General features: G+C 43.0%; 1 protein-coding gene across 6 annotated transcripts in view; it reads right to left on the minus strand.

The window, feature by feature from the left end:
* Nucleotides 1-13,419, minus strand: part of LOC105013918 (ral GTPase-activating protein subunit beta) — a 33,953-nt gene that overhangs the window by 7,640 nt on the left and 12,894 nt on the right. For 2 of the 6 annotated variants that reach the window (XM_010875790.5, XM_010875789.5), the window contains exons 14-27: nucleotides 12,887-12,951; nucleotides 12,636-12,762; nucleotides 11,716-12,029; nucleotides 11,357-11,505; nucleotides 9,300-9,487; nucleotides 8,922-9,025; nucleotides 7,040-7,195; nucleotides 5,993-6,202; nucleotides 5,435-5,593; nucleotides 4,532-4,700; nucleotides 3,646-3,768; nucleotides 3,240-3,382; nucleotides 422-527; nucleotides 59-137 (exon numbers count right to left, since the gene is read on the minus strand). In XM_010875790.5, coding sequence (XP_010874092.3) covers nucleotides 59-137; nucleotides 422-527; nucleotides 3,240-3,382; nucleotides 3,646-3,768; nucleotides 4,532-4,700; nucleotides 5,435-5,593; nucleotides 5,993-6,202; nucleotides 7,040-7,195; nucleotides 8,922-9,025; nucleotides 9,300-9,487; nucleotides 11,357-11,505; nucleotides 11,716-12,029; nucleotides 12,636-12,762; nucleotides 12,887-12,951 — 2,092 coding nt within the window. Of the gene's footprint in view, nucleotides 1-58; nucleotides 138-421; nucleotides 528-3,239; nucleotides 3,383-3,645; nucleotides 3,769-4,531; nucleotides 4,701-5,434; nucleotides 5,594-5,992; nucleotides 6,203-7,039; nucleotides 7,196-8,921; nucleotides 9,026-9,299; nucleotides 9,488-11,356; nucleotides 11,506-11,715; nucleotides 12,030-12,635; nucleotides 12,763-12,886; nucleotides 12,952-13,419 lie in introns of those variants that run through there. The other 4 variants (XM_020051934.3, XM_010875791.5, XM_013136496.4 and 1 more) reach the window with 4 other exon arrangements.

The following is a 13,419-nucleotide window of genomic DNA, read 5'->3' on the forward strand; positions in this document are numbered from 1 at the left end:
GATTACACCACAACGCTGAGCTTTAAAGGACGGTTGGGTGTGGCCCGTTGTAGCCTACCTGCAGGAAGTGCTGTTGTTAGGGTTTGCCTCCAAACCTGTACTGGTTTCCGCCAAGAGATCAGACAGGGGAAAGTTGTCTAGAGAGAAAAAAATAAACAGGGCAATTTGAAAAGAAACACAAACAGTTTCAACAGAGTGGGGTTTTGTTTTTGGTCCCAACAAATCTTCTTGAATTTTTCTTTGTAAAGTACACATTTATTTCAAATGTCACATTGTCCTCATTTTATGCTGGTAAAGAAACTTTACAGAACTTTATTTAAACAGTACAATTGACTTCAGAAACAACATAGGGCAACTATGACGTACTACGAAACTGTATTAGAGGAAGCAAAGCTATTAGGGGAAGAGTTTTTTTTTTTACCGATGTCATCGTAGCGCTCCACCCAAACCACCAGCACCTTGGTTTCAGGCCCTAGCGGAGGAGCAGTCTTTCCTGTGGAGGACCTCTTGGTCTTCACCATAGAATTCTGCCAGACAGAAAACGACCAGTAAGAGATGTCAATATACAGGTGCAGGCATGTCCAGATACCCGATGTTTCATTTATTCCTCAAAACAATGCAATAAACAGAAATTCTAATATGTGAACCATATTCTATTGTAATACTTGGAAGTCCCAGAACAGCATTAATGAAATCCAATGCGTACCCATGGTGATGTGCTACAATTGAAATCATGTTTTAGTCAATTATATATTTGGTCTTAAGATTTTTTTTTTCATCGACAGCAATCCAGTGCGTCTACTCTGTGCAATGACATGCCACTAATATTCAGACCACATTTACAGGGCTATTTTATATAAATGTTGCTGTTCCTCTTTGTTTTGTCCGCATTGCAAAGCAGCAATTCAAAATAGCATGTATATTTCTGCACCCTCACTACTTGTCTAACAGCAAATTATCATAAGACAAAGTTGATTTTGTTCATGCAAAGTTTTTTTGCTTGTTGTTAAATGGTAAAACTGATACGATAACATTATATCTATAACAGAACCCAACTTCCTAGTTGTCCGAGGTGAATGGTTCTAACCACTAAAGTAACAGGCCAATTAGTTTTGCATGGCTTGTTGCCATTCAGAAGAATTATCGCCTTTTAAAGTGAGAATTGAATAGGAAGCCTGGGGGTCAGAAAATAATAAAACAGGATCTGTACCACCAGGAAGAAGTTAAGATTGTGAAACAAATACAACAACACTTCTCCCTTACAAATTTAGTTTTATTAATTATTGTTATGCGTGGGAAATACAGTGGGGAGAACAGGAACCTGCCGATTTTGCAGGTTTTCCCACTAACAAAGCATGTAGACGTCTGTAATTTTTATCATAGGTACACTTCAACTGTGAGAGAAGGAATCTAAAAAGATCCAGAAAATCACATTGTATGATTTTTAAGTAATTAATTTGCATTTTATTGCATGACATTAGTATTTGATACATCAGAAAGCAGAACTTAATATTTGGTACAGAAACCTTTGTTTGCGATTACAGAGATCATATGTTTCTTGTAGTTCTTGACCAGGTTTACACACACTGCAGCAGGGATTTTGGCCCACTCCTCCATACAGACCTTCTCCAGATCCTTCAGGTTTCGGGGCTGTCGTTGGGCAATACAGACTTTTAGCTCCCTCCAAAGATTTTCTATTGGGTTCGGGTCTGGAGACTGTCTAGGCCACTCTAGGACCTTGAAATGCTTCTTGAAATGCTCCTTAGTTGCCCTGGCTGTGTGTTGAGTCGTTGTCATGCTGGAAGACCCAGCCACGACCCATCTTCAATGCTCTTACTGAGGGAAGGCAGTTGATGGCCAAGATCTCGCGATACATGGCCCCATCCATCCTCCCCTCAATACGGTGCAGTCATTCTGTCCCCTTTGCAGAAAAGCATCCCCAAAGAATGATGTTTCCACCTCCACGTTTCACAGTTGGGATGGTGTTCTTGGGGTTGTACTCATCTTTCTTCTTCCTCCAAACACGGCGAGTGGAGTTTAGACCAAAAAGCTCTATTTTTGTCTCATCAGACCACATGACCTTCTCCCATTCCTCCTCTGGATCATCTAGATGGTCATTGGTAAACTTCAGACGGGCCTGGACATGCGCTGGCTTGAGCAGGGGGACCTTGCGTGCGCTGCAGGATTTTAATCCATGACGTCGTAGTGTGTTACTAATGGTTTTCTTTGAGACTGTGGTCCCAGCTCTCTTCAGGTCATTGACCAGGTCCTGCCATGTAGTTCTGGGCTGATCCCTCACCTTCCTCATGATCATTGATGCCCCACGAGGTGAGATCTTGCATGGAGCCCCAGACCGAGTGAGATTGACCGTCATCTTGAAGTCTGTTTGATTGAGTGTGTGGACAGGTGTCCTTTATACAGGTAACGAGTTCAAACAGGTGCAGTTAATACAGGTAATGAGTGGAGAACAGGAGGGCTTCTTAAAGAAAAACTAACAGGTCTGTGAAAGCCGGAATTTTTACTGGTTGGTAGGTGATCAAATACTTATGTCATGCAATAAAATGCAAATTAATTATTTAAAAATCATACAACCGTCTCTCACAGTTGAAGTGTACCTATGATAAAAATTACAGACCTCTACATGCTTTGTAAGTAGGGAAACCTGCAAAATCAGTAGTGTATCAAATACTTGTTCTCCCCACTGTATAAACAACTGTGAATTGCATATAGCTTAGGACCCACTACCAAAGAGCCATGACCTTGCTTAATGCTGATCAGTAGCTAGCGTGCTGGCCATCTGACCGGTGACTAATGGACAATGCAGGGTACACTTTCAAACAGGAGTGGAAGATTACGAATAAACAAAGCATATTAACAAGTTAGCAACTATTAACAATGAGTAGCTAAGCTATCGTCATCCTAGCTCAATGAATACATTTCCTGACGTTTGGGATGTTGATTACTGTATAAACAAAACAGTTTTATGCATGCCTTGGTTTAAATGTTAATTAAATTCAAACCAAATACAAAATCGTAACAGTTCAAATCTAAGTTAATTATATGTAAGCCTTACAACTATGGATGAAAACAGGAATGGAAACAAAACTGGCAGTTAGTAGAGTGTGGTAATTGTAAAGCCAGGATCTTTGGTTCAATTACCCGGACCATCAATGCATAAAATTGATGATAAAACTGTCCATTAATATTATTATATTACTTGTAGGATTGGTGCAAATTACCCGTTGAGAAGCTGCTAGGTTGTCAGAGTTGTTGGGGAAGAGCTCCAGGGTTAGATTTGGTTGATTTGCTTGCTTTTGTATACTAGGCAGGTCTGTGTGTGTATCCCCCTCAACTGTAGAATCACTTTGCACCGAGGAATCCTCTGTAAACACAAAAACTGCGGTCAGACACACAGGCATGGACTGAAATGAAGAGACACTTATAAAACATCTCATTCACAAGATCTTCCGTTAAAATAAGACCCTGTCCCAGGCCATATCTATTCTGCAGCTCCAGACATATGCCACAATCAGAAATTAATGCAAAAGATTCCATTCGATTGCGTTCAAGCTCTGAAAAAAACTCATTTTGAGGTTAATGTCCATTTAAGACAAGATATTTCCAGATATTAATAGAAAGGCTGACCTGAGCAGTCCGTAAGCGATGGAACAACAAAGGCGATCTCGGTCAAAGCGTCAGCGTAATACAGAACCTTCTTCTCCCCGTTGAATAGAGAACCACCAGTGTCCTCTGGTGGAACTGCCTCTTCTATGAGGAAATTAAAAACATTAAGATTGTCTGAGATGTACAATTAGAAAATAGGTAAACAAATGGATACATTTCTTTGGTTTCATCACCATGGCTTTATGAATCATACCCTCGACTGACACACACAGAATTAGGTTTAAAAAAAATAAGGATGTACATTTCAGTTACTCCAATATTTCAGGGATTCCCAACCTTTGTCCTCCAGGGTCCTCCATTTCCCATTCAACCATTAGGTTGGCAATCCTTGCTATATCCTATAGCTCCAATCCAAATCCTCTATCCTTGATGGTGTGGTATATCCCCACCTCTCCCCAGCCGTGAGGATGGGTGAAGGAGTGTTTACAAACTATCAGGAATGCCAGTGGTCTAAGGTAAATACGCACTTTAATTTGCTTCCAAATACATCTTGTTCTCTGTATCATGGATCAATTCTCAAAGAAGATACACATTTACTAAATGTGTATCTTCAGACCAGTAGTAAATTATACGTTTTGGAGAGACAATCCTTGCTACAGTTTACAAAGGTGTTTCTTCTTTGTGTTGAATCTATAGCAAGAGCAATACATACTCCGGGACATAAAGCTAACGCTATGGATTTAGCTCAGCGAGCTAGCACTTTCAGTGGTTTGTGTATCAGGCTGACATTGTGGATCAGGATGGATCTTTCCCTTTCCAAATACACACGCTGTTAGCCTTCTGTGGTGCACCAATAACCACAGTTTAATGTTGATTATCAACCTGACCACTGGGATTGGTGTATCACCTGTCTGCTGGGAGTCATTTTCACTGCTGCAGAAGTTAAGTGACCAGCTGGTATCCAGGTGTCCGGTCCAGCCGGGGTGCCGACCCACGTCCACGGGCCAGCCTAGGGACAGAAGAAACTCCAGGAATTGAGGCTTGACGCTGGATGAAGTCTCCACATTCTTCAGAATCTACCAATTACAAAGCATCATTCACACAATGGATTAAGGATTAACCAACCACAATGCATCACATAACAGATTAAGGATTAACCAACCACAATGCATCACATAACGGATTAAGGATTAACCAACCACAATGCATCACATAACGGATTAAGGATTAACCAACCACAATGCATCACATAACGGATTAAGGATTAACCAACCACAATGCATCACATAACGGATTAAGCATCCAGCAATTACAAAGCAAAACTGAGTAGATCAATATGTGAGATTGCAATATACAAACAGAGTACCCATGCAGTGTGGCATGGGGGGCACCATAGTGGAGCTTCGCCCTAAGGCACCGCACAGGAGAACAGCAGGGTTGCTGAACGCAGCCCAAACAAGGAGCCCTGACAAGCCACACCTGGAGTCCATCAGCAAGAACAAAAGGGACTCTCAGACAGGTATGTCGGAGAGAGTCTGGAAATGCTGACTGTGGCTTTTTTGTTCCCTATGTTCCAGAGAGTGAAGGTGAAGCAGACTGAGCCGACTGGCCTCTCCGAGGCCTGCGCTCCAGCTACCCTCGTTGACCGCTTGCTCTTTGCATGTTTTTGTTTTCCCTTTTTTTCCTAGTTTGTGTTTAGATTTATAATACATGCCCAAGGGCTTCCCAGCATCTCCACGTCAGGCCTCTTTGTTCTCTGCACCGTTACAGTAGGCATAAACATCTGTCAAAGGAATGAACAAGCCCTCACCTCATGGCTGGTTTTCTGTCCTGCCCTCACATAGAAAACAAAGACTGTGTCAAAAGGTCGGCATGGTAACAGGTCCAGGTAGGCGATGTCATCAAAAAACCCAGGCATGGAGGACTCCAGTCCAATAAGGTGTGGTGGTAAGCGACTGTTGCCCGGTTCCTGGGGGAAGAGTCCAAACAGGTCAGAACAACATCTGAAGAATGACAGCACAACATCAGAACAACGTCAGAACAATGTGAACAGGCCGTGCTTTAGATTTAAGGCCCATTTAAAATCCAACCCACACTAGACAAAGAAACCACACAATTAAATAAACTACATTTTCCATATAATACAGTGGCAAACCACTGACACACTATATAGTTGGTAATTAAGGACACACTGATATAGACTAGCTCAAAAACATGACAAATCAAAAGCATAGCCTAAAATGCCCCATCTAATCTAATGGTGGGATGGTAGCAGCCAACAGAAGTTCATTTTAATTTAGAATATCTAGATGTGTCAAACGGTCTTGAAAAGGAAAGAAGCACATCCCTAAAAACAACATATCCCAACCTTTAGTGCCTCCAGAGACAGGAAGCCGAAGTGTGAAAGGAAGAGACGGGCAGTCTGAAACTCCTGGGCAGGTGGAGGGGGTTTGCAGTCGGTCCGGGGTTCAGGGAAGTACTTTGAACTCCAGACCTCCTCGCTGTGGCGCTCTAGGGAACACTCAAACTCGATCTGCTTGGTCATCATGCTGCGTAGCCTATCATGCTGCATCTCCAGCTGAAAACAGGAGGGTCAAAGTCAAGTGTGTGATTGCAGGCAACTGTAAGTATGCAAAGAACACTCACCAGGATTGGGGTCACTTCTCATTCTATTCAGAAAGTCAACTGAACAACCAATTAAGAAGTCAGATCTCAAGAGAATTAAAAGGGAATACACCCCAACACTGTTACAGACATACACACAAATCACATTTCAAAATGATCAAAATAGATCATTTATGACTGTGTGTACCTGCAGCTGTTCCCACTGTAATCTTATATCCTCTTAAGTACCTACACCACAAATAACCACGGCAAACAAGATCAAATCACTGTCAGTCTTAAGGCTTCAGTTTAAAGGCCAAAAAAATCTGGCTTTGAAATAAACGAGCCCTAAGTAACCCAGGTAAGACTGCTTAAAGAACCATCATAGTGTACGTTTTCTCCATGTTTTGCCCGAAAGCCCTGTCCTCCAATCAATGATCTGGTTAACCTTTGACCCGTCTCCTGAAGCACTGGGTGATCACTTGTGGGTGATTATACTTCAGTGGGGATGTCAAACAGGCCTCATCCTGCCAGTTCATAAAAGACAATTCCACATCAACAACAACACACCCCAATAATATTACTTGAAATAAAGCCTGGGTAACCCTATCATTTTACTCTAGTTGCACGCTGCCTAAAAGGTTCTCTCAAACATGCATTCAAGATATTCCATTTGAGCTGAAATTAAGGCAGCTGAAAGAGTCAATCAGCCGCCTCTACACACATTGATCCATCACCACGGGTAGCTCCCATGACCGTAAATGTAATCTAACTACGGTTTTCATTCATGGCGCAGTTGCATCAAGTTCACCTCCTTGTTGACAATGTCATCTAGGTCCGGGATGCTGATATCGGCTTTGACCAGAGGGATCTTGTCCACGTCTTCAGGGAAGGGCCTCTGCTTGATGTTGTAGTGGATCCCCACATCATTGTTGGGTGCTGGCCGGCTCTCAGGCACAAACATCTGCTGTAGGAGAGTAGGAGGGAAGGGAGCGTTTCAGTATGTTTTCTGATTAGTTAGGCTCATACCCATAACTACAGCTACAAGAAGGACTGCAGTGTACAGACAAAAGAAAAGACAAAAGGAGAGAAAAGCTAGTTGAAAAGTTATCATGGTCTTGAAAGCTTTAGACGGTGTTGGCTCTTGGTAAATGCTTCTTCTGCTGGCATCCAATGGGCAGTACAAGGGACGGACGGCGGTGGCGCTGAATGTGGCACATTTAGATGAGCCGTTTTATTGCTGACAATTCCCCATCTGAAGAGACATCCGCATTACATAACTAAGGGAGAAATTGTTAACTAAGGCTACCGTGGTGAACTTTCACCAAGTCACACGTGCACGGTCCTGCCTTGTCCCTCCCTTCATCCCTTCAGTGCTGGAATAATAGTTCATATTTTAATCAATACGCAGGGCAGGGAATCAGCCTCCCACAGTCCAAGGTGGAGAACTGCGGACTTTGCGGTAGGCCTGCAGTAATTGTACATGTAAGAACAGTGCAACACTTAACCAACTGAAAGAAATACACCGCGAGATCAACAGGCAATTGCTTTTGACCACAGCATTGCTGTGATAAAAAGTAGTTGACCCCACCTTCTTGTGTATACTTTCTTAAATGTTGGCATTTAAGTGAATGGGTAAGTGTGTTCAAACCTTTAACGGATACTGTTACATCTTCCAAACAACTGATAAAATGTGGTCAGCCTTAGCACACAGTGCAGGGCTCCAAACTGCGACTAAAATGGTCGCATTTGCAACCAAATATATTTATTTGTGAGTGAAATTTCTGCCAAGGTCGCCATTGGCGACAATACAAATGTACTCCCTTTGATTGTAAAATGTGCATCCTATGTGCATGTTTTATAACCAGTAGCCTATCGCTTCATTTGTTTTGTTAACGTCATTCATTTGTACATAGTCTGGCCCCCTTCCACTATGGCAAACACTAAAAATGTTCTTGACCGACCGATTAGAATGCTCTATTTGAAATAACAGCCATTTCGAGCCACGCCTGCAATTTCCGCCTTTTATATGCTATTGTCTATGGTTTGCAATGAGACATTTTAATTGTTTATTAATATACAAATGTTTTCTGTCGGCTGCAAAAATTAGGTTGACGATAGCCTACTGACTTGCGATCTTGTAGGCTAGTGAACGCGCAAGAGAGAAATGCACATTTCCTACGGATTAGGCTATTTAGTTATTATTATTATTTTTTGGATAGTTCTGTTTAGAAACAGCTTTCTGCAGATAATAGATATATTTAAAATGTTTCAGGCCTGTGAGGCGAGTAGGCTACGGTTCGGTTCATGTTGATTAATCTCCAGTTCATGCGCCGTAGCCTTATGTTGTGATTATTTATTCGTCTGCTATATAAAACATTTTATGTATTAAATCCAGGATAGTGGTTAATAAAAAATGTATTAAAATGAAGACAATTAATACAAAACGAAATTTGTTTTAATAGGCTTTGAGCTTTCTGACTATATAGTTCATAAGTCGGAAGAGGAGAGACATGCACACAACAAGGTGAATAAAAGTAAGTGCATTGTTATGTGGCTCTTAAAAAAATTATTTGGCGCCTGTTTTTTTCCCCTATAGGAGCCAATGGCTCCTTCATTGATTTTTTTGTTTGGAGCCCTGCAGTGAGTGGTGGATGTTTCTGCAGAGACCAGGTTGGCCGACTGGGCCTCACCCTCTGGTTGGCCCGGGCTGCCCTGGGCTGGTGAAAAAGTTGCATGGTCCAAGCGTGCCGACCAGTCATGCCGCGGATCAGGACAGTCACTGAAGGGCTAGGGTCTGAGGGCACAGGAGAACCTGTTACACCAAGGATACAAGTAAAACCAGTGGAAACCACACTCGCTGCCTGGCTAGCAACCTGCCATTGAAATGCTTACTAAGTTATGAAGACAATAACCTATCGGCAGCTAAGACAAAAGTATTTAGCTATTCACTTTAGCTAGTCCAAATGAAAAACTAGTCTGGAATACAACATCTGAAACTACAATAAATATCCGGAATGACATGAATCATTACACAGCCGCATAGCCACCCCCCCCCCCCCCCCACTCACTCTGTTCGTTGCCCAGCGGCTGCTCTAGCATGGCCAGGATAACAGAGTTGTCCAGGACAAAGTAGCGGAAGTTGCTGGGCCCTGTTGCGCTGAGCCGGGCGTAGCGGATCAGAGTGTCCTCATTCAGCAGGCTGCAGGTGGAAGCTGGCCCGCTGGGGGAGGGGAAGGCCCCCAAAACCTGCATAATACTGGACAACAACAAAACCACCATCAGGAACACCAGGGATCCCCAGACAGGAGCAATACATATTCAAGTTCCATTAGCTAATGGACTGTGTAAATCTGCAGTGTTATGTTCATTACAGCTGACTAGCAAAACATTTTCAGAGAAAAACAATTAAATGTAAATGTATTAGTAGTCCCACCCTGTGTGAACCAACAACCCAGGTGTTTAGTTAAGGCACTAAGGGTGTGGTATACTAAGGCACTAAGGGTGTGGTATACTAAGGCACTAAGGGTGTGGTATACTAAGGCACTAAGGGTGTGGTATACTAAGGCACTAAGGGTGTGGTATACTAAGGCACTAAGGGTGAGGTATACTAAGGCACTAAGGGTGAGGTATACTAAGGCACTAAGGGTGTGGTATACTAAGGCACTAAGGGTGAGGTATACTAAGGCACTAAGGGTGTGGTATACTAAGGCACTACGGGTGTGGTATACTAAGGCACTACGGGTGTGGTATACTAAGGCACTACGGGTGTGGTATACTAAGGCACTAAGGGTGTGGTATACTAAGGCACTAAGGGTGTGGTATACTAAGGCACTACGGGTGAGGTATACTAAGGCACTACGGGTGTGGTATACTAAGGCACTAAGGGTGTGGTATACTAAGGCACTAAGGGTGTGGTATACTAAGGCACTAAGGGTGTGGTATACTAAGGCACTAAGGGTGTGGTATACTAAGGCACTAAGGGTGTGGTATACTAAGGCACTAAGGGTGTGGTATATGGCCAGTCACCATTCAGCAAACCAGAAATGTCAGCGCACAAATATAAAGGTGAGTCCTGTGGTACGAACTCTGTCATACAACCCTTTTACTGAAGCAGAAAAAAAACATTCTAGTCTATTCATTTTTACGCTGTAGTTCAGATGTACTCATAGAAACAAAACAAAAAGGGTTAGGGTTACACACTAGGGCTTTATTGCTACAATTTCATGTGTGTAGTCAGAAACCGGTCCAAATACACGTTTCAGTAACCCCACATTTGTTTATCGAGGCGTCACAGCGCTTGGAGCGAGAGGCAGTGTCAACACGACGTTTATGGAGAAGATGCATTAGACAGCGGCTTGCTTCTGGGACCACAGCCGCATGCTCCACTGTGCATCCAGTTACCCATCATATCAAGTCTGGATGAAGGTCTGTTTTACAAACTCTGTGGTTTGCTTTTTAAAATGGTTCATCCATTATCGTTTCATGTATTAATTCTGAGGTAATGACTGAATCCTTTCGGGAATCATTAATAAAATAAAAATAAAAACGTGAAAACCGATCATGTACTTACACTTAGTTATATGGTATATGTCAACACTATTAAAACAGAATAAAATGTATTTGCCCTGTTATTAAATGAATCCACATTAACTCAACTTCCATGATAAATTGCAAAACGAGGTCACTTCAGGCAATCTATCAATGGTGGAAGTTGCAGCGACAGCACGGGACATGTGCTCACCCCGTTCCATGTCACACAGCCAGTATACAGGATCCCGTCATCTAGTGCAGGAGTTGCATTGTGACAATGTGATGTTTCCGGGGCTCTTTCAGGCTTGATAAAGCTTTGATTTGATGAAATCTTTCCAGCTGAACATCAGCTGTCATTTGTCTACTGTAAAATATTGTAAATCCTTATGTACAGAGCAACAGATAATGAAGACAATAGACCGAAATTGCAATGATTTACTTAGATGGAACTCAAGTTTAATAAGTTGACAAAACTGGGGAAAGCGTTCTGTCAACAACAACAAAAGTAGTTCAAGGAAACCAAACATTGTGATTGGATCCGACCCCCCCCCCCGGGTTAAAGCTCTGCTGGGTTGTGCAGGTTTAACATTCTCACCAGGAGAGACTGGCCTCGGCTGCATCCTTCACTCTCATGGAGGCAGGGTTGTGCTCCTTCTCTCCCTTGCGCTTCACCTCCTGTTCTTGTTTGGACTTGCTGCCTGAGATACCCAGCTCCACAATCTCCAACACCTCCACCAGACAGTCCTGATGGAGATGTGCAAATGTTTTCATTCAGACAGTAAAAAGAACCAATTATTATCAAACAAAAATTCATGACAATCAAATGTTATGATCAAGTTTGATCCGTGACCTAAGCGCGCCCGTGGCCAGAAACACTGTCCCTCTAATAGAGGAAATAAGGCTACTATAAAAAGTGTTCCTTTTCCATTTTCACTGAAGACAGAGGTGCACTACCTTCTCATCCAGCATGTTGGGATGCTCAGTCAGCCACACACACAGGCACTGGAAGGCCGCGACGATCATAGAGTGGAGGTCTCTGGAGTGAAGGGGTGCCGGACGACTGCATTGGTACACAATGTAACCGCAGACCGAGCCGAGCGCGCGCTTCCGGTCCGCCGAGTCCACGCTCGCCTTCACCTTGGCCAGGCCGGCCAGCAGCTCCAGGGCGGCCAGAGAGATGCTCATGTCAGACCTCCACTGGGAGTTCAGCCTCTGGGTGACCAGGTGGATGCTGCGCACAAGGAGGCCGGCAGCCGTATCTGGAAAAGCTAGAGGATGTAAACCCCGAAACAACCACCACCGAAACACCACCACCGAAACAACCACCACCGAAGCAAGACAGAGAGAACAAAGCTGCCAGTTAGAACTAACTGTCTAATATCTTGTTCTATGTCACCTTCCATGTGCAACTGAACATGCAAAAACATTAGAATTCACGCAGTATGGTAAGACATTTTTCGGAGAACTTTATCAGTCTCTTAAACTTAGGACATGCAGTCGTTAAGCATCGAAGGATAGTCTTCACCCACTCTTGCAGCACAGCAGCACAGCATCACAACAAATAAGAATGGTTGCACCACATACAGATCCTTTTTACCCAGCACTTTTTAACCCTGTATATCACTTTTCCCACGTTGGCTATGAAAATAAGTGTTGCATTTTTAGAAGACTAACCAGATGGAGTTAGTACTTATTAACGGTAACATTAAAAACATTCAACATGTGTTATATGGCTACAGCAGTAATGATTAGCAAGTAACATGGCGGCAATAGCTTAGGTCAACGTAATTGTTACCATGCTAATGCTAACTTTAAGCTAACAGTCAAATAATGGCCATCATGCTAATGCCACATAATTTATTGTACTCTTTTACCATAGTCACGGAGTAGAGCCTGGGACGGGCGCTCGGAGTCTGGGCTGGTGGCCTCTGTGCCAGTGCTAGTGAAGCTGATTCCACTGCTGGTGCGGCTGTGCCCAGTGTTGCTGCCATCCACACTGCCCTGGTACCACACAAACACAGGAAACCAGGGCCTTAGCCTCCACACACCACTTTACTGCAACACGCTGACCCAGATTTATTTGTATGTCAATGAGAGTAGGTAGGCCATAGAACCAAGGTTGTACCGTTTCAGTTTGGGCACCTATGGATTCCAGCAGTGCAGAGTCTTGAACAATATTGAGCATTGCACCTGGAAATATGAAAATTATGGATTTAAGACATGAAGAGGTAAAAGGGACAGAGGGCTGTATTTTTGTCCGGCAGGGCAGGGCATTTGTTACTGCTCTGAGTTTTCCAAACAATCAGGTTTGACTGGTAATTCACACGGCTTAAATTAGTATTCTGCACTAATATGGGATGGGTGGCCATATGAGAAGTTTCTTTAAACGCATTATGTGAAGTGTTAATTTCAGGCAGGCATTAACAATAACGCATGCAATTTGTAATCCCAAAGATTTTGATACGGTTACATTTTACACTGATGTATTGTAGTAAAACATTTATAGATCATGTTTTAAAGCTTGACAGCTTGTTTATTTTGCCTAGTTAACAACATCCCGAGTTCATAAAACAATGTATTTTGGAACAGTTGAGGGAACATTCTCCCTTTCTCTTTGTTCAAGGATGCATCAATAAATTGTCCCCCAATTGGTATCGG

Source organism: Esox lucius, chromosome 12, assembly GCF_011004845.1.
Source record: "Esox lucius isolate fEsoLuc1 chromosome 12, fEsoLuc1.pri, whole genome shotgun sequence".
NCBI classification, from domain to species: domain Eukaryota; kingdom Metazoa; phylum Chordata; class Actinopteri; order Esociformes; family Esocidae; genus Esox; species Esox lucius.